Source organism: Podarcis pityusensis (genome assembly GCF_964106645.2).
Source record: "Podarcis pityusensis genome assembly, chromosome: 2".
Taxonomy (NCBI): Eukaryota; Metazoa; Chordata; class Lepidosauria; order Squamata; family Lacertidae; genus Podarcis; species Podarcis pityusensis.
The window spans coordinates 6745033-6772456 of record NC_138029.1 but is presented as its reverse complement, the minus strand read 5'-3'; the positions used below and the strand labels follow the sequence as shown (position 1 = coordinate 6772456).

The 27424-nt window shown below is 48.9% G+C and overlaps 1 protein-coding gene across 7 annotated transcripts; it reads right to left on the bottom strand.

Moving 5' to 3' along the window:
- Positions 1–1881: 1881 nt before the first annotated feature.
- On the bottom strand, positions 1882–26275 carry WNT10B (Wnt family member 10B). Of its 7 annotated transcripts, none has more exons than XM_080994852.1 (5): positions 26061–26275; positions 23628–23781; positions 18262–18524; positions 11560–11894; positions 1882–6122 (listed from the first exon to the last, which is right to left on the bottom strand). In XM_080994852.1, the coding sequence occupies exons 2-5, from the start codon at positions 23690–23692 to the stop codon at positions 5664–5666; spliced, it is 1122 nt and encodes a 373-aa protein (XP_080850978.1). In that variant the 5' UTR covers positions 23693–23781; positions 26061–26275; the 3' UTR covers positions 1882–5663. The 7 variants fall into 7 exon arrangements, with proteins under 7 accessions (XP_080850978.1, XP_080850976.1, XP_080850981.1 ...); XM_080994850.1 differs by lacking the exon at positions 26061–26275 and adding an exon at positions 25214–25481; XM_080994855.1 differs by lacking the exon at positions 26061–26275 and adding an exon at positions 24915–24965.
- Positions 26276–27424: the final 1149 nt, after the last annotated feature.

Here is a 27424-nt window from a genome sequence, read left to right as displayed (position 1 = left end):
AAGTCATGGCTGTGGGTGGAGACCAAGCTGAGTTCAGCAAGTAGACCTGGTCCAGCCTGACTCACAGCTTGTGGGTCCCTCTTGGGCTGGGACCAGGATGAGGACACTGGCAAATGCCTGGGGATCTCTGCCTTCAGATCACAAAAAGCTTAAACTCAGCCTCTGTGATCTTTCAGGTGCACTGGAGAAGACAATAAGTGGGGCAGGATATCCCATAATTGAAAGCACTAGTCAGCAACTAGATTTCCTGGTCTGCTACTATGGGAAGCAAATGGGGAAAAGTGGAGAAGTGCTTCAATTCCCTCCCCATAATTCCCACCAAAATCTGTTGCCAGTTGCACCACTTTAAAAAAAACAACAACAACACTTTCAGGGTGGTGAGAGGGTGGCAAAAAGCACCTGCCTTACCCAGGCACATTTTCTGAACTCCCAATTGTGCACTATGGTGCAGCCGAACTGGAGTGCAGGAAGGATGTGGCTGTGAAAATGTCCCAACTGGATCTGAAGATGCATTCGGACCAGTGTGTGTTGTGCCATGTGCTGTAGCAAATTGCAGAAGGTGGTCCACTCCATGCCACAGTCCATGATCTGCCACTTTGCTTTCCCCTTCCGCCCCCCCCCATGCAAAAAGCATGAGGGAGGGGAAGAGACAGGAGCTTTTACCTGATTGGCTGGAAGAGAACCACACTGTTCCGTTTCATAGACATTTACCCACTTTTCCTTCTTCATTATCTGATTGCTTTAAAGAGTGATTTGCTCCGCTGCAACTTCCAATCATTCACTTACATATTTAAAAGCTGTGTTTCACAGTGGATCTTTTCTGGTAATCTAATGGTTGCATGCTTCTTTAAAGAGTGTCAGAACACGTCGAAGGAAAAATAGAGTAAAAAGGTTCTTATAACCCGAGTCACAGAACATTTACAGATGCTTTTAACCCTGACACTTCAGTAAAAAATGAATCTTGAGTTCCTTTGAGCATGTGAAAAGTGCCTTTCCCTTAGCCACAATCTCAGCAGTGACATACACGACTGCAAACAAGGGGCAAAGCTTCCAGAAAGGCCTTGAGGTCTGGAACCTCTCCTTAGTAATTAACTACTGGAAAGGAAACAAGAAGGAAAGCACTCTGAGCTCGGAGGCAGCTACAACTTTGTAGAAGCCCACTGTGTTAAGGAAGCCCGACTTGGAAGGATCTGCTGGAAAATCTCCGTGGTGTCCGTATCATCAGGCAAGGCGAAAAAAGTGTCATAAAGGGTGGCGATGGGGAAAGACAGAAAGTTCTTCTGACCCACAGGACACAAATCCCCATTAAATGAATGGAATGAATGGAGCCTATCCCAAACCACACTTCATTTTCAGAGACTGCAGAGAAGCTCTCTTGCATTTGTCCCCAGAAGGTGAGCCAGACACCAAGGATCTTTCCTTGCAAACTGCGTTGAGATTTCAATACACTTGAGTGATATATAAACGTTGCTATTTTGGGGGCAGGGGGTAAAATGCCATTTGGCTTTTCCACCTCAAAATGTCTTAGGCTGCATACACATCAAAAGTTTAAAGCACCCCCCCCACCCAAGAATCCTGGGAACTGTAGCTTGTTAGGGGTGCTGGGAATTGTGGTGTGAGGGGAACTACAGTTCCCAGAAAGCATTGTGCTTTAAATGTATGATGCGTACGAGCACCCTTGTCCATCCTCTTCTTTCCCAGCCTTGCACACGTAAAGGATACAAGGGAGGGTATCCATTGTTGCTGTTAACCCTTCCTCCCCCATTTGCAAGTAGCCTTTTCTTCCCTCGTTGCCTTAGTGGGTGACAGCCAAATGTAGCGAAGCCCCCACCCCCCATAATCTTCTAATTCCAAACAAATCCTTGTGCAAGAAAGCAATGCTTTGTTTTAATTTCGGTTTATTGGAAGAATCTCTGAGCATCAGTTCCATCTGGAAAGAAGCATCATCCTGGGGCTGATGGGACCTGCAACCCTGCAGTGGCCACGTAGTAAATCACCCCATGGAGCTGGCTGCAGCAAGCGCCTTTCCCCGAGACCAGAGCCAGGGCCTGACAGAAGTCGAGAGGAATTTTGAGAGGTTGTGGTTTGGGTTGGAAGGAGATGTTCTGGCACCGAAACACTGACATACACACATCAAGCTAATTGCAAACACACACACGCACACACACTCCATGCTGATCACATACACTATTATCACATGCGCTTCCCACGCTTACTGGACACTCACTCACTCACTCACACAGTAATTCCTGAGGCTCCACATCTGGTTGCACTATTGAAATAATATATGGTCTGCTTATGACACACACTTGTGTTGACAGTCAGGCTTCCTATATGCATTGGGCTGGACATTTACATTTTGTGACATTTACCTGTAGTAGCAAGTTGCTATCTGTCTTCATGTTACACCAGGGACAGACTGCAGTCTCTCTCCCTGCCAGCACCCCATATTTCCTTGCTCCTTTTCAGGATTTAAGTCAGTCCTTTTGCAAGCTCAAGGAACCACACTGAAGCAGTTGCTGAGGAACGCCTGTGTGTTGTGAGCAGTGCTAGGCGCATCCCGCTTCAAGCCACAGGCCCGTTGGAACTCACACAAACTGGGAGCATGGCTAATCCTCTCCCAGGGCTGCAGTGGAAGACTGGTGATGGTGGGCAAGCTGTCTTCCAATGAAGCTTGCTGATCCCACCCAGGAACTTGTTGAGCTTCCAAGGTGTCCAGGAACAGTCTGAAAAGCAATGATTTAAGTCATGGCTCCAGGGCCAGCCCTGACATTTAGGCACAGCAAGGCCGCCATCGCAAACAGCTGATGCTGGGGGCAGCAACCCTCTAGTGGTTCCTTGCTGCCTTGGGTGCAATGGGGGACACAAGCCTGTTGTCTGCCAGTCCAGTTGGCCTCTGTACTTGGGATGGGGAGAGGCACCTTCACCTTCAAGACTAATGCTCAGAGCTCATTCATACTATCGTTTAACCTGGACGGTAAGCTTCCTGTTCGTTCACTAATTCTCAGCTGTCCACACGACTTTCTCCTCCAGTCGGTGCCTTTCCTCCCTTTCACCTCCCTTAATCTGCATTTTCTTATACCATCTCCTTTTCAGTGTATCCGTGGAGTAAGAAAATCCAGGGAGGAGAAAATGTGAGAAGGCAGTGATTCGGAGGAGAAGGTCATATGGACAATGAAGAATTATAATCCACATTAAGCAACTGTATGGTTGAGCCCTCAGTCAGAAGAGACAACAACAGGGAGGGAAGACTTTGAGCCTAAACAGTGTCTTTTCCCTTGCCACTGGGTGACTACATGTGGGATTAGGGAATGAGATCTGAGTTAGAGGAAGCAACTTGCATGAAAGTCTGGGTTTCAGCACCTTCCATTTTGGGAACTAACTTTAGTCCTGTGTATTACTTATCTCCAGACACTTATTATGGATAGGATTTTAGGTATGGTATTTAGATTTTAAACATGGCAGAAATCCATTGTGTACATTAATCTACAAACATAGATTATGTGACATAGAATATTGTCTGGGGGTTGACAAACAAAACTGAGTCGTGCCGCAGCCTAAGGTAACGCCAGCAGAAGAACCGCCATTTTGTAAAACATGTTTTTAAAGAACAAGACAAAGATTAATATATAATGGTCTCTCTTTTTTTTGAAAAAGTGGGTCTCATGTTGCAGGATAGGATTAAAGCTGGCACCTCACCTTGTTTCTAACACAGACAGGTACATACTCTGCCACATTGCACATCACACCTATAGGATACACAGCAACAGGTGTTTATCTCGTTCAATACACAAAAGCTGCATAGCCAAGGTCACATACAAATGTGAACATCTTCCATGCCACACACACACACACACACACACACACACACACACACACTCACTCATGTATAAATGAATGTATACCATGGGGGTAACTACTATTCAAAATTCAGATCCAGTCTAAAATTCAGAGCTTTCTTTTTGGAGTCTGTCTGTTGCAATGGGCCGTATGTTCCTGCTTCCTTGTTCTCAGGAAAAGGTGTGTACTGGCCTCATGCAGGTTGCTCCCAGACTTCAGAGCCTGACTTTGGAAAATGGACTTCTTGATTCCCGTAGGGTAGGACTCTCTCATTAAAATAAATAAATAAATAAATAAAATACATATCTTTTAGGTTTTGAATGCCAATCGAACTGATTTCGTAAAATTATTATTCGTGGTTTTTTAAAAATTGCATTAATGTGTCTGTGGATTTGAATTTCTGTGCCTACCTGTGTTCTTAAAGGCATTGGTGTGTTATGGGTAAACAGATGTTTAGGTTTTGTATACAGCCCCTACTGGCCCTCATTCTACCAGAGAACCAGCTGTGGGGACAAGGTTGGAAGGTGGTCAAAAGGTGTTGTTGTTTTACACCGAAGCCTCCCCTTCATACTACAAGAGGGGCAAGTGTGGAGGGGCAAACATAACTTTCACCCAGGGCAGCAAAATAGATTGAGCCAGCTACTGCTGACATGTACCACACACAAAAACCCACAGAGGTCTACAAAACAAATGGACGTTGGGCCAGTGGAAAGATGCAGCTCCCCAGGATAATGTTACACCTCCATTAGCCATATGAAATGGCTTCGCAAACACACTTCAGTAACAAAGCAAAAGAATAAATTAACCCTGCAGTATGACACCCCACTGTCATTTTGCTCGTCTTGCTTTTGCTGGGTTGGTTGCCGCTGCTATTCCAAACGACTGCAAGAGTTGCAAACCTGTCTGTACATTTTGCCTCCTAAAAGGACAGCCTGAGCTTCTTACACCTGCCACACGCATGCACATGCGCACGCCACCCTGAACAAATGTTTAGGCTGTGCACACACTCCCGTTTACTCTGCATCCAGTGCACTCCCATCTCTGGTTTGGGAAGCAGTGGACACAACACAACATGACCCACAATCCTATGTATCCCACTGTTTCTCATGGGGTACTACTGTGTTTTGATGCATTCCCCCACAAACTAGCTTCAATCCGAACTGAGAGACCTAGCCGTGTGTTAAGCTGGCAATGCACACACAGCCTTTCAGTGTCCCAGGCCCTTCCATTGGCTGCACTGGGCCTCTGAAACAACTAGCAGCCCAGCTGGGGTCCCACAACTCACCCCTTGCACTCGCCTGCATCAGCCCTGATGCAGGATTTATGCCAATAATGTTAGGTGTCTCCCCCACAACAGGTATTTGAAGAGCAACACACTGGGACACAAAGCCTTCAACATGTCATGCCTGCTTCCTCGCCGCCACCAACCGCCAAATAATCCTTGGGTGGCAGTTCATCATAAAACAAGGCACTATGCACAGAGAGTCTGGCACCACCATGGGGAAACAGGCCGACGGAAGGCTACAGCTTCTATGCTGGGCTTAGAAATCCATCTGCGATCCATCCATTTGTACGTGTGTTTCCACACTGCAGCAAATCCTTCCTGTCATGGTGTTAGGAGAGGCCCAAGCGCGGCATGTTTGGGATGTGGCAGAAGAACCACAGTAAACATGTTCCCCGGAAGGCCTAGTCTCGTGGGGTGCTGGGCCCCTTGAAACGAGGTGCCCTTCAAAAGCAGCTCATTGGCACATGGCGCCAGGCCCGCGCCATGCAGCCATGCCCCTTGTAGCAAGGTCTCTGGGAGGACAGGGCCTCGCTCCACGTCACTTGCAGACGTTCACCCATTCTGTGGCAGGGCACTCCTCGCACTCCACGTGGCAGCACCAGTGGAAGCGGCAGTGGCAACGCTGGGCATGCACCTCCTGCAGCACATTGTGGCCCCGGCCGCAGCACAGGCTGCTGCAGCCGTCGGGCCGGACGCTGCCCTTGGTGCAAGGGCGGCCACGGGTGCCCGGCGAGCCCAGGCTGGGGTCAGGCTCGCAAAAGTCAGGCGAGGGTTCGTAGAAGATGAGGTGCTTGGCCAGGCGCGAGCGCTGGAGGCGGGGCCGGAAAGCCCCCGAGTTGCTGTTGTGCGGCCGCAAGAGTATGGCATGGTCCATTCGCTCCCTCAGGTGAGAGCCCACACGGCGGAAATCGGGTGCTGCCAACCAGCAGGTCCGGAACTGGCAGCTCCCTGAGGGGCCGTGGCATTTACATCTTCGCTGGCTCAGCTCTGACACAACCTGCCAAGGATGGGGTGGGAAAGGGACAAGAACGAAGCATTAGCTTAAATGGGCACAAGACGTTGGACACAACATTATGTTCGCTGACTGGGAACAGTTATGGACCACAGGTATGAAATTTACGGCATGTAATGCCTTAAGAGAGAATATTATGAAAATGATATACAGGTGGTACATAACTCCAGTCAAGCTTGCAAAAATCTATCATTTGCCCGATAATAAATGTTGGAAATGTAAAGAAACTGAAGGTACATTTTTTCACCTTTGGTGGACGTGCCCAAAGATTAAGGCTTTCTGGGAAATGATATATAATGAATTAAAAAAGGTATTCAAATATACCTTCCCCAAGAAACCAGAGGCCTTTCTCCTGGGCATAGTCGGCCAAATGGTGTTAAAAAAGGATAGAACTTTCTTTATGTACGCAACAACAGGAGCTCACTGCAAAGTATTGGAAGACACAAGAGCTTCCCACACTGGAGGAATGGCAGATGAAACTGATGGACTATATGGAACTGGCGGAAATGACTGGTAGAATCCGTGACCAGGGAGAAGAGTCGGTGGAGGAAGATTGGAAGAAACTCAAAGACTATCTGCAGAAACATTGCAAAATTAAAGAATGTTAGTGTGATGTTGGATTGAAAGTAAGTGGCTTCCAGCTGTACAGGATTTAAAGTTATATATAGATTAAGATTAAGGATTAGGATTAAAAAAGTTAAAGGAAATGGAAATCTGGTTTTTAAGAAGTAAAATTTAATGTTATATTAAGATTAAAGATTGGGATTAAAAAAGAGGGGAAGAAATTGCTGGACAAACAATTGAAGGGGAATACAAAAGAGGGAGGTATGAGGAGGTCCAGAAAATAAGTAAATTTAAAAATGGAGATGAAAAGGTGATACTGTTTTTAACTGTTTTCTTTTTTGTCTTTTGTTTTTTGTTTTTTTGGATTATGTATTGTGTATTTTTGAATTGTGTATTTCTTTTTTATGTTTAATCTTTTATTGATGTGTTTTTTTATTGGAAACCTTAATAAATATCATTAAAAAAAAAAAAAAAGAACGAAGCATTAGCTGCAGGAAAATGTGGGGTATTTAATTGCAGTCCCACCAACAATTCATGTTTTGCCAGGCAGGGGCATCAAGGGGCTGAGGCTCACAGAGCTTTCCTGTAAACTTCCTAGAGAGAACTCTGTGAGATCATTTCCCTTGTGCCCTGACAGGAAGTGTGTGTAGTTATACAACCTCCTCCCTGCCTCTTCTCCAGCATGCCAGCAATGTGAGAACATCTGCCAACAGGGGTGCCAACTTGAATTGGGGGGCAGTTAAGCCCTGCCCTTCATAATTGATCACATGATGCGGTGCACGCACATCATTTGAATGGCAATGCCCATCAACTTGGGGCAGCCCCCTCAAATATTTTATGGGGGGGATGAAAACCCCTTGGCCCTAGTAGTTGGCTCCTATGTCTGCTAAGCTCAGACTCCATTTTTAAGTGAGACTTAAATACAACTTACGAATTACCATTTTAAGCTTACTTGAACAAAGTTGCTGTACTGTATCTGTTACTCTTCAAGAAGCACACTGAGTGAATAAATGTTATTTTTACATTTTACAAGGGTTTATGTGATGGTTAAGGGGGAGAAAAGGGGTCAATACCAGGAAAATACAGTCTGCCTTAAAAGCTTAAAGCTTCCCTTTAAGCTGCAAAGGGATAGCACTCTGCTGAACTCACAAACATGAGGGAGGAAGGTTAATATCTATTAAAAAATCTTCTCCAGCATCTAATCACATCACAACACAAAAATGGAGGCACTTCCTGCTGCAGGGAAAGAGACGGTACCAGAGACACCAGCCAACTCAAATCCAGTTTGATTTCCGATTAAATCTCTGAATCACCACAACAATCTATAACTATTTCATCTAACTCATTTTTTCTTTACTATTTATTTTTTTTGGCATCCAGTGCATAGAGGGCCGCTCTGTGTGTGCAACTTGAATGACTATAAAACAGGATTAGAGCAATTCATGGAGGAGAGGGTTATCGATGACTACAAGCCATGGTCGCTATGCTTTACCTCCAGCAATGCTTCCGAATTCCTAGCTCTCCCAGCTGCGTGGGGAGACGGAGGCAGTAGAACCAGTTGCTGGAAACAGCAGGAGGGGAGAGGGCTCTTGGGCTTGAATCCTGCTTGCTGGTTTCCCACAGGCAACTTGCTGGCTGAGCACAGTGAGAACAGAGAGGACTTCCGGGTTGGCGCCTCTGGCAATGGCGGATTTCCTCCGATCGGGAGGAATCCGCCCCGTGGAAAACAGGGTCTGAACCGCCACAGCGAGGCGGAGACCCATCAAAAACCACAGGCGGGAGAAGCCTGTGGACGTGGGATTCGGCTGGCACCTTTGCGCCCCCCCTACTCGCAGGGAAACCCTGTTTTGGGGATCTGGAGCGACGTGGGGTGAGTGGCGCGGTGCTTTGAATCGACTGCTTCTTTCACGGAGTGAAGCCGCATTGCTGTTGCCGGAGAGCGCTGACTTTTTCCTGTGGACAATTGGATTTCAAACAACTGCCCGTGAGTAGAACGGAAAATTGGACTATGAAATGTCTTAATTAGGCACCGAAAGCGGGAAGGTCTAAACAGGAAGTCCACCTTCCGCTTTTGTAGATAGATTGAAGCAAAGACACGGCAAGCTAGAGTTCAGAAACTTGTTTGCAAAGAACTAAATTTTCATCATTTAAAATTACTGAACCCCCCTTGGAAGCAGGAGAAGAGGGGGGAACCTTTTTTAGACTGTTTAAACCTGCAGAAGAGAGAGTAAAGAAAGGTAATTTTCCACCGTCTTGAACCTGGGAGCGGGGTGTCAAGACAGACGTTTTGGAGAAGCTCATTGACTACGGACAAACGTTTTTGACAGATAGTTAAAAGAACAGAAACATATTGATTCCATTGTTCCCTTTCGCTTTTAAAAGGAACAAAATATTGACAAAATATCCGAAAAAGGAAAACTTTGTTGCTAAATCAGCTTTTTTAAAAAAAGAAAAAAAGATGGATACAAATAGAAATTGTTTCCCCTAGAGGGAGCTTGTGAAATTGTTATTAAAGTCGAACTGGGGAGTTTTGCAGCTGTAAAAGATCAAAGATCGTGGGACCAGACTTCGACCTTGAACAAGAATGTGCTCAGAGGCTCTGGTGCTTGCCTTTTGCAAGACAAGTGCTTCATTGGAACAGTTACATGAGAAAATGGATTTGATGACAGTTGCGATAGGAAATTTTGGACAGGCAGTGGGTACCTATATAGAACCCACTCAGGAATTAATCCAGGAATGTGCTTTGACAGATGAGATGAGGGAGGAGGCTGTTGCTGGACCTCGGGTGCCAGAGATGGAGGGAGCTGTGGCCCAGCAGGAACATGAGTCGTTGGATTTGACGAATGAACCTGGAAAAAGTCAGATTTGGAGAGATGGAGTTCTGCTTGGTTTGGAGATGGGGGGCTGGATGGACCCCCCTATGCAGGGATGTTTTGACTTTTCAAGTCTGGCTTTAGGCCGGGGGGAGCTCGGAGTTGTGGGGGCCCCTAATTTTGGAGGGGCCTTGAAACATGCCTTTAAATACCACATGGATTTCAGTGTTGACTATGGAAAAGGGGCTGACTTGTCGAGAAGGGACAAAAATATTGTCAAGTTGGAGTCTCCCAGAGTGAAAGGAGCAGAAGACAAAGTAAAGTACAGGTATAAACATGAAGAAGACCTGCGGAAGGGACATGGAAAAGACTTAAGAGCCTCGGATATAAGGTCACCAGGTTGATGGACTAGATGGATGGGATAGAAAGGACTGACAAAACCTGAGACCAGGAGAAGAGACGATGGATGAAGATTGGAAGAAAGTTTTAAAAACTTATTTAGAAAAGTATTGTAAAATTAATGAGTATTAGAAAAATGTTGGAATGAAATTATTTGGCTTTAGCAGAAATATTTAAAAGAATTGTGTAAGAATATGTTATGGTTAAAAGAATTTGGTATAAATAAGATTTAAGTTTTAAGTTTTAGGGTTTTTTATGGTAAGATAAGGTTAAAATAGATTAAGGTAATTTAATCTATTGTGAATATTGTGAAAGATGGAAAGGATTTTCTGAGATAATTAACAACTAGAATACAAAAAAGGGAGGTGTGAGGAGGTCGATGAAATAAGTTAATGAAAGTTAAGGATTTGGGAATACTGGATTTGTTTTTAAATTTGTTGTTTATTTTTGTTTTTTGATTGTGTTGCATTGTGTGTTTTGTTTTTTCTTTTTGATTTTGGTTTTTATTGATTTGTATTGTTTAATTGTTACTTTTATCTACTTTTTTCTTTCTTTTTCTCTTTCTCTCGTTTTTTCCTTCTTTTTTCTTTGTAACTTTAAAATTCTCAATAAATATCATTTTTTTAAAAAAGAGCACAGTGAGAACAGAATGCTAGCCTAGATGGGCCACTGGTCTGATCCAGCAGGCTCTTCTCATGTTCTTATGCATTTGTTTCTCTCGTGAATCACACAATCACACAACACCCTTTCAGGATGTCCTTCTGTTGTGGGGTTATTGCATTATTGGGGTACACAAAGCTCACAATGTTTTCCATCTCAGAAAATGCATCATTTCCTATGGGGAGGGAATCCCTACCTTCAGGATAGGGTAAACTTTATTCTGCTGTTAGTCTTACCAATTTCGTTTTGTTATAAAACTATTCAGTCTTTATGTACAACCTCAGCGCTGAAACATTATGCAAAACATTATACAATTGTGTGTGTGTGTGTGTGTGTGTGTGTGTGTGTGTTACAGACTCCCTCGGGAGGTAGTGGACCAAACATCTGTTGCATTTGCCATAGCGACATAAGAATAGAGGAATGCCGCTTATCTGCATCCACAAAAAGTCTGGGTTCCAGTGGCGCCCTGCCCTTCAAGTTCTATATTGGAAGTTCAGGCGGTGAGTCACCCGGACCTTTACTTCATGCCTATGCCAGGATCCTGCACACTACAGCCCCCTAGTGCCCACAAAGAGTCTTCGAGAAGAGAACAGGAACAAATCTGGGAACAATACGGCATGCTAATCCTTCCAACTCAAATTTGGTTATTTAAATACAACACACAGAGGAAAACAGCAGGATTCCTAGGAGATCCCACCTGCCACAATGACACTGAGTGACCCATTTTTGCCTGCACGGACCATCAGCTGATTGATCCATAATCATGAGCACGGCAGTCTTGCAACATGAATCCTGAGGATGCCACATAGCGCACTGCATACCGGATTATGTACTTGCCTGTTCACTGCTGCCAACACAAAGGCGTGCGTAGACCTTCAGGAATCCAGCCCCGTGGGGGACCCTTTCTCCCTGCTAACTCCAGCCCGGCCCTTTAGTTACACCAGATACTCTGGCTAGCAAAGCCCTGCCCCAGGGATGCCTCCTACCTTTCTGCCTACGCGATGACTGTGGAGCTGCATCCGTGCGTGAGCATCGCGCGGTTTCCCTCGAGGGTCCAAGAAATGCCGGGCAAATTTCTGGGCATAGTCAAAGTCTGCACTGCAGCCCCCCCACTCCCAGGTGTCCTGGGGGCCAGGCTCCCCCCACAAGGAGGCCTTGCCGCGGCTCAGGGTCTGCAGCTGGCTGAGTTTCAGCTTCTGGGTCTCGGTGCCTTGCCTGGCGCAACCACAGCTCTGCAGCTCCCCAAGGCTACAGGCTGTGGCTACTGCATGGGTCACCCCAGCTGCCAGCAGCGAGAAGGCAAAGGCGCTTTCCCGGAAGCCTGTGGGGACACAGAGGAAGGAAGAGGGTGAGTTGGAGATGCAGCTGGAGGGCAGCTCAAATAACCAAGCGAGGAAGCATTTGCAAGGAGACTGGTGGAGAGAAAGGATGCCTGGCTAGATATCTAGCCCTGCACATTTTGGGCATGTGTGTGTCCAACAGTCATGTTGATTGATTTGTTTTTGACATTTATATACCGCTGACCAACCATGTCCTCCGAGAGGTTCACAAATTTAAAATCAGTTACATGCAGATGGAAAACACAATTGATGCAAAAGCTGCAACCAGCACAAAATTAACGTAAAACCAGCAGAAATCCACATGGAAGCATTCTTTTTTTTAAAAAAAGCACTAAAACCCAACGAGGGGAAATGGTTTTAAAATACCTAGTGGTTGGTATAGGAGGCCTGGGAGAAAGAGAAGGTCTTTATCTGGCACAGAAAAAAAGATCCTGACATAGTTGTCAGGTGAGCCTCTTTGGAAAGAGCATTCCACACCCCGGGCCGTAGCACTGAAAGGCTTTTCCAGCAAAGGGACTGACTCATCTCTCGTCTCATTGTGTGACCTCTGAAATCAGGGCTGCCTGTACTCTGCACTACCACTACTGCCATCCCTGCCACACACATAGATCCAGGATTAAGCTAATCCAGAACTTGAACCAAGATAGACAAATTCTGCATCTGGTACAAATCTAGTCAAACATTCTGCACATAATTGCTAATTTCTCATCATTTCTTTTCCTTATTCTATTCAGGGCAGGAAAGTAACAGAAACAGCTATGCAGGACACTCCTCCTTTAGCCACTAGAATTCCTGCTCAATCCCTCATTGTCTGGCTTCTGTGATTTCCTCAGGTATTACCCACCCAGTGTTAACCCTGCTTTCACAGTCCTGAGGGCTAGGAGCTTTACTTTTTTTAAAAAAAGCAAAGGCTGCTTCTGGACTGTCGTTATTTTGGGGTGGGATTTAGTCACACCAGCAAATTCAAGTTGTGCAATTATAGTTGACTGGGAGGTCTTGAGCGGCAGAACATCTGCTCTAGAAGGCTGGACTTTTTGGGACATGGAAAGGGATGGGGAAAAGCACTGGAAAATGTGGGATAACGGCTGCTTTGATGCAACATCATCTAACCTCCCTGCAAACAAATCAGAATAAATGCTCATTAAACAGCCATTGTTGTTTAATCTGTCAGCAAACTAATGCTCAATAAAAAGATCATCTGGAGTAGTCGAAAAACAGAAAGCAGAGCTTTTCAGGATTAAATTCTGTGCTTGTGCGGTGAGGTCACAGCCATGCTTAGATCAGCTGAGAACATCATCTTAGTAATGCCATTCGTATGCCAAGTTAGAATGTCAGCAGCTACCCAAAACGAGAGAGTGCCCTTCCCTGGGCAGGATGCCAAAATCTCCCAGTATTTTCAGACCACCACAAAGGGTTTTTTTACGTGGGCTGGGCTGGGATTAAACTGGTTGGGGTTGTGTGTGACCGTGATTTTAGCAACTAACTACTGTGACCATTCACAATCTTTCAGGCTGGGCAGGCGCACCTTAAAATATCTAGTAATTTTAAATTAAATAGGGTTGTGTATGATCCCAGAAGTGGCATGTTTATGTCACTGTCAGGGTTTTCCCAAAGAACCCTGCAAGGACGGCAGTTTGTCCTGGAGTTGAAAGATGCCTAGCTGTCCCCTCACAGAACTACAATTCCCAAGGTTCCCTGGGGTTATTATAAATAAGCCAATCCATAGTATAGGTTTGATCTTCTACAGTGCAATGCTAGACATGTCCACGCAGAAGCAAGCACCAATGGATTTCGATGGTAAATGTGGGTTGCAGTCCTAGGGAGCTTATAGGCAGTCATGATTCTCAGGCTGGATTCAGTCATACCCCAGCAAATTAAGGCAGCACAATTAAAGCTGATTTGGAGCTTGTGTAAAACATCCGCTTCCTCAAAATATCAGACTTTTTTCCAACAAGAAAAATGACTATGGGAGAAGGGAGGATGCACTGGAAAGGGTAGGATTAACACTCACGTGACACAATCTCCCCACAAACAAATCAGGCTGAGGGCTCATTAAACTGGTCGTCTGGAAGCAATCTTAGATCCTGATCTGTTCAGGCTTAGCAGTATTGGTATTTTCTTAAAATCAATGCAGGTTTCTTTTGTAGTGGAGATTAGCCCTCTTCCCTCAAGTAAATTAAGCCTCTTCCTCATCATCCCATCATCCAGCCCTTCGTCTCCACTAATCCTGATTTACCTTTCCGGTTTGTTTCTTGATCAGCCAAAGCCTTTCTGTTATTGATCCTCACTTTCCTACCGTCTTCCCATCTGATGCTGCCTGAGATCCTGATGAGCCGGGCCAAACTCCCACCGCCACCCTCCATCACACGCCAGGCAAAGGCACAGAGCCCAGGTGCATGGGTTGCAGCTTGATGAAGCTCTTGCCTGCCCAGGGGCTCACTTTGATCTTGGATTTAAATTTGGAAATGGCTCCTTCAAAGCTGAATTAATCAAAGAGATCCAGAGGACCAAAGTAAGGAGCTCCCGGCCAACTTGCCTCTAGGGTCAGGTGTTGGCCACTACATCTGCAACCAGGGAAAGGTGCAACCAAGAAAAGGTGCCTGCAGTAGGTTCAAGGGGAAAGAGCCAGGGGTGGTGTTCATGAAGACAGGCAGGCAGGGCAGAGCAGACAGGATCTAAGTGTATTGGTGTGTGTGTGTGTGTGTGCGCGCGCGCACACTTGGGAAGATGCACTCAGATGCTTCCCACCACCCTGTCCCACCAACCAGGTCACTGCCTCCTCCTCCATATCAGCTGCACAGGCAGAGAGGGCAGGCATCAGTATTATCTGTTGTTTACTGTTGCCAATTGTCTGCCCACCCCAGTGGGCAAGTGGCAAGGGTGGCTAGGAGCATCAGTCAGAAAACCAGGAGGAGTTCCCTTTCCTTAGTTTTGGCTAAGCCATCTGCTACAAATCACCCCTTCACTCAGGATTGGCACCCAGCTATTAAGTCGTAACAATAAATGTGCCTTAGAGTTAAAAGGCAGGAAGAAAAGTGAGCAGCCAGTGGCAGAAAGGAGCAGGAATGGGCACAGTGGCAAATGGGGAGGTGGCAGGGCAGTGCTCAGGGGAATCGGCCGAGTGAAGCAGGCCCAACTCCTTGAGGGATGCCCAGTCCTCATCAGGATAAGAGAGCACGCAGGCGTTCATTTAGTTGGAAAATTTATAAACCTCTTGTTCAGAAAAAGTTATTCAGTGATGCCACCCATCTGACTGGCTTGCGCCAGCCACTCTGGGCGGCTCCCAACAAAAAATAGTAAACAACAACACCCACTAACAACTTCTCTGAACAAGCAAGTGGAGTACAAGCCCAATTCTATTTTTAAAACTTGACTAAAAAAGATGGTTGCTCGTCCTTCTCCTCCTCCATAGTGGCAGCAAGCTTCAGGAGAAGCCATATTCAGGCTCTGAAGTCTTAGCAGTTTTCCAAAGATGCTAGGTACTCACACCAGCCCTGAGGCAGGCCCTGGGAACTGGCTCATCTTAGGCGGCAGGTGTGGAGATGGACAGCAAGGTAAGGGAGGACAGAACTGCAGTGGCAGCCCAGCCTGCTGTGCTCCAGCCCCCTCCCCTTGAACTAGCCTATTGTCCTCAGGTGTGGGAGAGGACACCATCCAGTCACTGTCAGGGCTTGGAGTGAGGAGGAATGGTGGGGACTGCCCCCCCCCCCACTTCCTGCACCTTCCGGAGGAGGACAGTATAGATTTACAGCACCGGTTTGCAGAAGGTTCAGAGGCTGCAGAGGGGAGAAGCTGGGAAATATTGGGAGAGCAGCAGGAAGAAGCAGCAGCACCAGAGGAGAGACAGCTGACAGACTCAGTGTCTTTGGAAAGCATTCCTGACCCCCCTCTCCCAGGACCCAGCGTCCATTGAGAGTAGGAGAACAGAAAGCTCAGAGGCAGAAAGCACTGATCAGGCAATGTAGGGATGATGTATAATAGGAGAGACGGAGAGAGTGGGACTTTACTCGGAGCAACGCCATTATCTGAGATAGATGGCATTTCTACGTTCTCTGTGAATATTGAATAAAATACTTAGTAATAATTGTTCTTGCTTATCTGCTTCTTGGCTGCCACCTTGGGAGGAATCAGATTCCCCAAAGCCTGACAGTCATTAGGGTTGAATTCCAATGCAAGACCGGTCAGCTTCTCTGTGTGGACTTGGGGGGAAGGGGTGACATTTTGTTCTTTGCCTCAGGCAGTAACATGTTTGGGGCCAGCCCTCTCACCACCACCCAGTCTGTTCTTATCCTTAAGGTAAAGGGTAAAGGGATCCCTGACCATTAGGTCCAGTCGCAGACGACTCTGGGGTTGCGGTGCTCATCTTGCTTTATTGGCCGAGGGAGCCGGCGTACAGCTTCTGGGTCATGTGGGCAGCATGACTAAGCCGCTTCTGGCAAACCAGAGCAGCGCACAGAAACGCCTTTTACCTTCCTGCCGGAGTGGTACCTATTTATCTACTTGCACTTTGACGTGCTTTTGAACTGCTAGGTTGGCAGGAGCAGGCATTGAACTGCTGACCTTCTGATCGACAAGCCCTAGGCTCTGTGGTTTAACCCACAGCGCCACCCGCGTCCCTCGTTCTTATCCTTAAGGTACATTTATTGTTACTCCTGGCCCAAGAATTCTCTTGAGGGAGAGAGACTTCAACCACAGACAGTTTAGGGAATGGGACCTCCCTCCACTACTGATTTGTTGTTGTTTAGTCATTTAGTCATGTCTGACTCTTTGGGACCCCATGGACCATAGCATGCCAGGCACTCCCTGCCTTAATTTGGTACAGTGGTACCTTGGTTTTCAAACATAATCTGTTCCAGAAGACTGTTTGACTTCCAAAACGTTCAAAAACCACAACTCAACAACCGACAGCTAAGCTTCAGGGCCTTGCACTCAGTGGAAGTCGTGTTTCCTGTTTGACTTCCAAGGTGCATTTGAAAACCGAAGCAGTCACTTCCACGTTTTTGGCGTTTGGAAACCGAAACGTTCGACTTCCGAGACGTTCGAAAACCAAAGTACCACTGTACTAGGAATAACAATGTCAAGCAAATCAGGTCTAAGCACCAGGAATCCCTGACTACTGGTGAACAATGGATGATGATGATGATATCCTGTTCTCCTGACATGATGGGTGTAGCTCAGTGTTCCCCAAACTTGACACAGCTGGAGTACTCCCTTCACCCCACAAATTAAAACTGGAAGTACATGTCACTTTTATAGCCAGGGCACACTTGCACACCAGGACAGAACTCCTGGTGCATCGCCAGAGGAGCCAGATGCAGTGCCTTTCATGTGTCAGTGATCTGGCGCAATGCCTCCCGATTTGAAGGAGGAAAGCCCAGAGGTGACATGCTGAACTGCTGGGTGCAGCCTCCTTGATGAGCGATAAATTCTGCTGTGAATCCTGCACCGCGCGTAACTAAACGATCCAACTGCACTCAGTGCAGAGAAGTAGCAGGATCAGTGCTTTTATTCTAGAAAAAAATGGTGCTGGTATTATAATTTTCTTCATAATAATAATTTATTATTTATACCCCACCCATCTGGCTGGGTTTCCCCAGCCACTCTGGGCGGCTGCCAACAAAAGCACAATAGAACATCAAACATTAAAACTTCCCTAAACAGGGCTGCCTTCAGATGTATCCTAAAAGTCAGATAGTTGTTTCTTTCCTTGACATCTGATGGAAGGGCGTTCCAGAGGGCGGGAGCCACTACCGAGAAGGCCACTCCCCATGAAGTTGCTACACTAAGTGCTACCCTTTCAGCCAGTGTTTTTCTTCTAGAAAAAAAGGTGCTGGTACCGCGTACCCCTGAGTAACCCCAGAAAAAGAGCACAGAGAAGAATCACCATTCACAGCAGAGGCTGGTTGATGACTCATACAGGGATGCAGCAGGCAGCCTCTTCTGTGACTGGGCTCTTCTGGCTCAACCAGCCTTTTGCATCCAGTTCATTTATTTCTTGTGGCATGCTAGCAAGGATTTCATGGCACACTGTTTTGGAATTACCACTGTAACTCCCTGGGCCTTCTTTGGCCCTCCTTGCTCCTGTGACTTGTCAAGTGACAGCAAGACCTTCTTTGGCTTTCCCTCCATTTGTAGTGACCCTGTTTGGCTCCATTTCTGTTGTCACAAGAGGGGAAAGGGGGCACTGAGTCAGCTCCTAGAGGGAGGGCCAGTGGGGAGGCAAAGGAGGGTGCAGCAGTGATAGCAAGGCATGAATCAAGTTCTGGTTTTATTGCTTACAGACTCCAACAGAAGAAGAGGAAAGTGTCAAATCACATCACACGGCAAGTATCCTCTCAAGCTCCTCACCTCTCTTCAGAACAGCGCTGTTGAGAAGCATGGTGCCGCTACTGCTCAAGTCCGAGCAATCCCACCGCCTCTCTTGCAGCTGATGCCGGCATTCATGGATGGCGAGGTGGATGCCTTGCAGGGCTGAAGCCATGGCTTCTGGGCTGCGGGTGCAGAGCCCAAGTTGGCGCCGGCTCAGCCAGGGGAGGGTCATGCAGATGGCGTTGGGAGTAAGAACAGGTTCAGCCAGCGCCCTTGGGCCTAGGAAGTCATGGCCCACGATCCTGTAGGAGAACAGAGGAATTAAGCAGGAACTTGGCTTTGGGGACAAAAGAGGAAGAGGGGAGAGAGAGACAGAAAGGCAGAGGCTACTTACTGCCTCACCCACAGATCATAACAGACAGGAGCGAACACAGTGGGCAAAACAGAATGCTAAACGATGGAAGCTCCATAATTGAGATTGGGTGCCCCTTAGATAAAAGTACACCCATCCATCTGGGCATGGAGTAAGCTACCCGAGTCCTTGGCTAGACAAAATCAGCTACAATGGCCTAAAAAAACTGGGCAATAGCACAGCGTATCTACAAATTCTCTGGGCCTGGGTCCATCACTAGCACCAGATGTGGAAGCTTTAGCTGGAGTCAACAATGGAACTGGAGCAAAGAGACCGGAGCATTAAGGAGCTCTGAACCAGCAAAGTCCAGAGGAGACTGAAGGACTTATGTAGCCATTGTCTCTACCAGGTCCTCTGCAGGGTCATTCTACTTCCTCTTGGGTAGATCCTTCCTTCTGAGTAGAAGGGTCAGAGTTGTCTGGAAGCCAAACAGGCTCCTGTGGCTTTGGCTTTCCCATCAGCTTCGCAGCCTTCCTTTGTACCCAAGGCTTAAAGGATGGTAGGAGAGAACTGCAGAGAAAGGCAGGGCTCAGGATGGGGTCATGGAGTGGGGATTTGGGGGGGGGGGCAGGATGTGTCCAGGTGAGGCATCTCAGAGATGGGGCTCTACAGGTTGTCTTTGGATTGGTTTCTCTATGTCTTCAGTGGGAACAGGGTGCCGTGTGGGAGCCCCATCATGCCCCTTCCTTCAAGGAGGTCTCTCCAGGGTCTGGATCAGCCAGGATCTCAGTTCCATGCGTCTCTGCAGGAATGCGGGGTAGGGGAGACCTCTGAAAGATGAGGGGCTTCTGTGCAAAATTCTGTGGACACCACCAGAAATTTGGGGGTGCCACCATATCTGTATCTATCCCCTCAATCATACAGATCCATTCCCTTTCCACCACATTCAGATATATATAGCTTCCAATTTAGAGCTGGGAATGAAGTTAAATTGTTCTTTTCCCTCCTTCATTGAATTATGTATGCTATTCCCCCTCCCTGCCCGCTCTCTGACCCATTGATCTCAGCCAGATGCAGAAAAACCCACCTTAGCCCCTAGGACTCCAATCTTTGCGCTACAACCTCTCCATTTCATTCCATTCTCAGGTAAGGTGGGAGGGAGAGAGGGAATGACTAGGAAGCACAACTCCTACGTTTCTGCTAAACCTGACGGGTCCCACACCTCAAGCAGAATCGGGGCCAGTGCATTTCATCACACATGTGTGGAGGGTCGTGCAAAACCCTTGTGGCAGTCCAGCCCAACTCTACTGCCTGAGGGAGAGATCAGTGCACCTGGGTGGGCGAGTATCCAGGGGGAAATTCCCTGCCTGCCCCCCCACCCCCCTCACTGGCACCAGATGAAAGCCAGGTTGGAGATCAAAAGCAACACCCTGCGGCTCAGCACCCAAAGAGGGGGTGGGGGTGGAGGGGAGGGAGGGAGGGAGATGTTCCCCTGACAGAAGCAGAGAAGCCCCTCCCAGATCTAACACAGGGTGTCTCCGTGGCAACAGAAGGAGGAGCAGGAATAACCGCGGCAGTGGCAGACACAGACATGTCGATGTGGGAAAGGGAAATGGAGCCAAGTTTCCTGATCAGAAGGGGCCACCATAGCAACCACCCAGTGGAGAGGGACATCCTCAGGTCGTTTTCACGTGCAGCTCCAGCTATTGCTCCCAGCTGACACAGAGAGATCAGTGGCAGTCCCTCCGATCACACACCCTCTCCCGGAAAATTACCCCAGACAAACATCAAGCATTTCTCACAACAAGCCCCACGGGAAGGAGTTTTCCATAAGTGGGGCACTTGTCTTAGGGCCTCTCATCACAAGAGGACCAAATCAGCCCCTAAGGGCACATGATAGATCTATCTAATCATACTCTAAACAGAAATATGGGAGTCAAACATTATAGAACGTTCTCCCTATACAGAATTGGGGCCAATTGATTTCGTCATCCATGTGCGCAGGGTTGTTGCCACACTAAGCCCTTGTGGCTGTCACATGCATCCAGTTTATGATGCTCAGAGGGACCTTCTTTTGAACCTGTGAATCCTTCCTTCCTTCCTTTATACCAACAAGAACCACTACTGCAGCTTAGATACCAACTCGGCAATCCTGTGCACTCAGAGGTAAGTCCCACTTGACAGTATCCTAAGCGAAGTGGGCAAGGGACTGCAACCTGAAGGAAAGGCCCATTAAAAAACAGCAGAATTTACTTAAGAGTAAATGTGCATAGGATTGTGCTGGGCTGCTGCAATAATGTGCATAGGTACTTGGGAATAAGCCTTGTTAAATTTGGTGGGATTTACATCAGAGTAAACATGCTTAGAATTGTACTGTGCCTGGCTGATTGTGGCCTGGGGCGATCTTCACTGATTCACAGATAAGAGCCTACATCTCCAAAACATCTCTCAGGGTCACTTTGCATCAGGGATGAGGAAGCTGTGGCCTTCCAGATGCTGCTGGACTCCAGCTCCCATCAGCCTCAGCCAGCATGGCCAATGGTTGGGGTGATGGGAGCTGGAGTCCAGCAACACCTGAAAGGACCCCGCCCTGGTTTTACATATTGCCTGTAGTGGCATGGTAGCTGCCTCTGCTGTGGCTGTTCCCAAGCCACTCTGGGAATGCATAAAGCTTCCACCCATGTTACACAACATGCCAATGACACACCACCCAAAAAGGCAGGCGTTGCTGGCATGTTATGTCAACGTACACTTTATGTCTATATGCTGCTGTGTCAGTGCGAGCACAGCCCTCAGTCCGCATACACATCTGATAAAGCAAGGCTACAAAAATGCAAACCACGATGAATCAGTTTCCAAAGGGCTGCGATACCATCTCCTTTCGTGAACGTGAAGCGTCCTCAAAGCATCTGAGCATAAGAACATAACAGCAGCCCCGCTGGATCCAGGCCAAAGGCCTCTCTAGTCCAGCACTCTGTTCCCACGCAGTTCAACCAGACACCTCTGGGAAGGCTACAAGCAGAACATGGTCCTCTCCCGCTTCGGTTCCCCAGCATGCCTCTGAGCTCAGAGCTAATAGAGCCATCAGGACTCAGAGGCATTAAGAGCCTTATCCTCCATGAATCTCTCTAATCCTCTTTCAAAGTTGCAAACCACTTTGAGATTCCCCCCTCTTAAAAATATAAACAATATAGAAATATTGTTATTATTATTATTATTTCCATCCAAATTGGTGCTCATCACTACCTCATGTGGTCAAGATGGGGATAGCCCATTAGCACTACCCCCACAGAGGAAGAAACTCTCATTCCATGCACAGGTGTCCACTCGTTCAGCTACTGTCCAGCTGAGACCCTCCAGCACATATTAGCATAAGCTTGTGCTTAGCCCCTTGCTTGGTCATCTACAACGAGTAGAGAAATGCCCGCAGGTAATGACTCTCTCACACCCCACCTAGTCATAGAGAATGTTTGACTCTTGGAGGTTTAGAAGAGACCCGTGCCACCTCTGACGCACAGGCCGCACTGCCTAACACTCCTTGTCTCTCTTCTAGCTCCTGAGTTGAAAGCCCTCAACCTGCAAGAGAAAATGAACCGAGCCTGCGCTTTGAACAGATGAAGCTGCCTCACATCTAACCGTATCATTGGCCCACATAACCCAGTTCTGTTTACTCTGATGGGCAGCAGCTCTCTAGGGCAGGGATGAGGAAGAGGTGACCCTCCATATGCTATTGAATTATACCTCCCCTCATTCCCTGACCACCAGCTGTGCTGGCTGGAGCTGAGGTGAGTTGGCATCCAAAAGCATCTGGAGATCCACAGTTTCCCCATCTCTGTCCAAAGGTTTCGTGAAAGGGGTCTTTGTGAATTCTGCTGTCTCAAACTCCTGGAGATGCTAGGGCCTGAGCCTGGAAGGGACCCTGCGCCTGCAATGTCATGTGTCTCATAACTGAAGTATGTTGCCTCCCTTAGCTCATCCTCAGGTATGGGCAACGTGTGGCCCTCCCCATGTTGCTTGACTACAACTCCTATCATCCCTGATCAAAGGCCATGCTGGCTGGAGCTGAAGGGAATTGGAAGTCCAAAAACATCAATAGGGCCTCACATTCCTCACCTCTGGTCTAGCTTGGGCAATGCTGTTATGGCATCTATTTTAACCAACAATACCTAAGTTGGTCTTAAATCTAGCTTGGGCAATGCTGTTATGGCATCTATTTTAACCAACTTAATACCTAAGTTGGTCTTAAATCTAGTGAAAGCTAGCATTGACTTGCATATAAAAACACATGGCACACAATTCTTGCTGTGGATTAATCTGGAGTAACTACCACTCTTGGTCCCATACACAGAGCTAGTTTGCATGTAATACTGAGCCAAACTATGTCTTAGTGTGAATATGCAGGCATGCAAGCTCTGTTTGTAGTTTGGCTTAGCATTACGTGCGGAACCAGCTCATAATCACAAACAATCCACGCAGACCATCATTAACTCATCCTGAGCTACTGGTCTTCAGCTGGTGGGCTGTGCCATGATCCAAGCTGGGGCACAACAGGAGCACTATCCTCACACAAGTAGATGGCATATAAGAAATGGGTCCCCAAATGCATGTTTGGGTTAAAAGTCGGCCCTGGATCCAAAAAGAGTGAAGAGACATGTCCTCAGCGATCATCAGAAATGTGTTCCAGGAATTCCGCCTACATATTCCCTCAGCTTTAACCCTCTAAACTCACTGCTTTCGTGGAAAATCCAGGCATCACATTTTAAAAATCCAGTGGGAAAGCAGGGACAGAGGAAGCTGACTGAGGAGAGGCTACAGCTGTACAGTTTGTCCTTGGTATATTGCTTGCTGCGCACTGATGTAGTAATGAAGAAGCAAGCACGATGCCAACTGGGCAGATAAATGCCCTTCCACACCAGGGACCCTCATTAGCCCCACATAATCACACCAGTGCCATTCTCCTGGCTGTTCAGTATCCCCAGCAGGACAGGGGCAGCAATTTCTGGGACAGCTCCATTCCCACCACCACAGCACCGCACCTCAGTGAATCACTTACCCTCTCCAAAGGCAGAGGCAGGCAGCAAAGAGACAAGTGGCCACACAGGGGCTCATTGGAGCCATGCCAAGCTCTGACCGGGCTGCTCTCTAGTTTGGCTGGAGGTCACCCTCTCCCTCATGGCCCTCCCAAGCAGGGCAGAAGGAGGAAGGTTCTGGAATAAGAGACAGTAAGTAAGTGGGGTGGGAAGTGGGCAGGGGGGAAGCGAGCCGATAACCCTTTCCCAACGTCCTCCTGATTCCCTGGGAGGAATAAGGGTCATTTCCCCAGCCCCTGACTCCTTCGCCTACCCCAAAATATGAGCTGAATCATGGCCTCCCCATAGTTTAAAGCATTTTTTAAATGGCAGCAGCTAAAGGGATCAATACAAAAAGTAAAGAGGCTGCCATGTGAGCACAGCTCCTGACAGAAGCTCCCTCGATTCATTCTACTCAAGCTCTGCCATCTCCATCCCACCTACTGCAATCAAGTTTCAAGGGCTACGCTGGGTATGAACTTGTGAGGAGGAAGAGCGACCTGCGGGTATAGGGCGGTATATAAATTCAATTAGTAATAGTAATAATAATAATAATAATAGCAGCACAGGTCAGAAAGAAGCTCAAGCTTCAGCAATTATTTTCCTCCCACAAATTCCTTCCTGCAGCTGGAAAGGCAGCCCAGTTCTCAACACACACACACATTTACAACGGGGCACTGACCTAGGATTGCCAAAAGCCCCCTTGCCCCCTCCAGCGTGAAAGAGCGGCAGAAATCCAATACTCCATTATGGAGATAGAGCACTATCAGTTTAATTTCTGCCTGTCTGGCCGTAATTAAAGATACAAGTGAGGGCAAGGATGGTAAGGCTACGTTGAACCCAGCGGCATGGCTTCAAACACAGTGACCCCAGATCCCCAGCTTATGCGGGAACAGCTCACAGTCCCCGTCCCCCCCAGCAGACCTGCCTTCACGCAACCGAGGAGAGCGCGCGCCCTTCCTTCTCCATCCAAGCTTACCGTGGCAGCCAGGAATCCCCTCCCCTCTCGTCCCTCGGCTGGTCTCCCTCTTCTCTCGCTCATCTACCTGCCCCTTCTCCCTCTCCCTCTCCCTCTCTCCGCGGCCGCTAGAGCCTCGCCTGGGCGAGGTTTTCCCCTCCCCATCCGGGGGCAGCTGGAGCCGGGAAGCAGCTGTTCAGTTCGGGTGCGGTTCCAGTGCCCACACCCACGGGCGTGAACGCCAGCCCGCCGTGGGTCCCACGGGCCGCGCGCGGCGCCTCTCTTCTCCCCAGGCGCAAAGCGCCGACCCCACCTTCTCCCGCAGCTCCTCGGCTGACCAGGAGACGACCCGCCCGCACCCGCGCCGCCCGCCTTCCACCGGAGAGAACCCAGGCGTCCTGGCGCCCCAAACCCCGATCCCGTCTCCCCTGAGCGATTGGATCCCAACCACTGGATCCCAGCCTCTCCCTGCTTTCAAGCCTCTACAGGTTGCCTTCCCGCAGACTGATAGAGAGGATTAGAGCAGAGGAAAGTTTCTGTTCGCTTCTTTTGATTCCCTCTCCTTCCTTCGCCCCCCGCCCGCCCGCCCTTCGGTCTCGTTCCTCCTCTAACCTCGCGCGCTGGCCTTTTTTCTCCCTCCGTCCGGACGATCTGCTCGGGCGCTTCTGCAGCCGGCTGCCAGGTTTCATGTCTCCACTCCCCTTTTCCTAGCAGGCTCCGCTGCCGTCCCTCCTGCCTCGGGCGTCCCAGCCCCACACGCTCGCGTGGGTCGGCCTCGCTTCCTCCCCCCTTTTCCTGGGGGCGGGTGGGAAATCGCGCGGGAGGAAAGAGAGATCCAAAGGCCATCTAGTCCAGCACACACACACCGCACGCGGGGAGCGCGCACAGCCCTAAGGCAGAACGACGCACCCGCCCCTCCCAACTAGCCCCCAGGTGTTACGGAGAGGACAGAGCAGGTGCACCTCCCCAAAAACAGGAACCGGGCGCGTTCGGGACTCTAGCCAGTCTTCAAAGATAAGCCCCGGAAAGGTTGCAGCATTGCAGCAATAAAACTGCTAGCCTCTGTGCAAAGCTAAGCAGGGTCCGGTATGGTTTCAAATTGGATGGGACACCGTGCGTTGATATTCCTGCATTACAGGTGGTTGGTTGGACTAGATGACCCTAGGGATCCCTTCCAACGCTGCAATTCTGTAATTTTGTGGTTTAGGATTCCGCAATTCCCCTTTCCCAAACACAGGGAGGCCCTTCAGAAATTGCCGGACTGCAACTCCCACCATCCCTCACCATTGCCAATGTTTGCTGGGGCTGATGGGAATTGGAGTCCCAACGCCGTGAAGCCGGGGGGGGGGGGCTCCGTCTCGAGAGCCTAATGCCCCGCAACTGAATGAGTATCCCTTTCATAAATGCTGCATGCACGACACTTAACTGCAACCCCGTTATATTCTTGGGAGAATGTTACCTATGGTTCCTCCCAATTAGCCCCACGGGAGGAGAGGCAGCATCGATTGGCCTGGAGAAATTTAATTTGATTGTTGGCCAAGCATTTAAACCTTTATCTTCGCTCCTCCAATACTGTACTGTACTGAGTTCCGGGTATAGAGTTGTTGCAAGGTCGTTCATCAACCCGGGCGCTCCTTCTCAGATTCAATTGCATTGCTGCACGAAGAACTGAGACGTGTGCGGGGCGGGGGGGGGGAGCCCCTCTTTAGCGCGTTGTGCCGGGTGGCGTGTGGACTCTGAGCAGACTGAAGCGCTGCTGAGCCAGTCGGTAGCGTAAGTTAGACGGTCCGCCATGCAGCGAGCGAGCGCCCCAAAGGCGGGTTGGTTCCGAGCCCACGTCGGATAATAGCAGCGCGATGCGATGTAGAAATTGCGAACCTAACTCTAAACAAGATCGGGCTGCACGTCGGGTGAGCAGCCTTGCAGAGAGCAAGCTTGCACGGCTTGCGCTTCAATTGCAAGGCGCACTTGGACAGGATGCCTGTGTTGCATGACTTTCCTTGGCTCGGTTAGGCTCCCTTCCTTACCCTTCGAATTATTGCACGGGCAGGCCGCTCGCAAAGCTGGAAGGGGCGCAGACAATCGCTAATGGGGAGGAAAAGGCGGCGATCTCCTCTCCCAGCCTTCCCTCCAGGCATAAATCAGCCCTGCACAGAGCAACTCCCACCTATAGGACTTCGCACACAATCCAGCCCCCGCGTTGCAGTGTTAGGTTATGGGGCCTACAGAGCGAGCAAACCGGGATGGCTGCGCAAGCCAGCAGGCGCCCTAAGTAAGAGGAGCGTTATGCACAGCGGGGTTTGGGGTGTGTGTGAAGCTACAAAGCACCACCACCAGCTGGACTCCTGTTCTCCAAGCCCTGCAGCCTGGTGGGGTTGCTGCTTGCTGCCGTCCATCACAGGACACTCCCAAGTTTCCAGTCCGCTGGGTGCCCGCCGCTTTCTTCCCGCCCTCGCGCGCGGCTCCGCGATGCTGCCAGGGAAGCCGCCCCGCGAGCCCAACTCGCGTGCAAGAGAGGGACTTTCCAGGGTGGGGTCGACTGATCCGCAGGCTCGGTGGGCTTTGCCTGTGCCCGTTCCCGGGAGCCGGGACCTTCCCTGACTGCGGCAGGGGCGGCGCGCGAGGCGCTCGGATGCAATTGCACAGCTCGCAGCGGTTCCTTCCTCGCGTCCGCCCTGCTTTCTCCCCGCCCGTTTATCTTGGCTGCAGGGGACGATTATGTATGAGTCAGTCGGAGGGGAAGGTGAGGCGCTGAGGGTGGGACTGAGCGGCGGACGGGCTATCCCTCTCTCCGGGGGTGGGTGACCACCAGGCTTTGGGCGC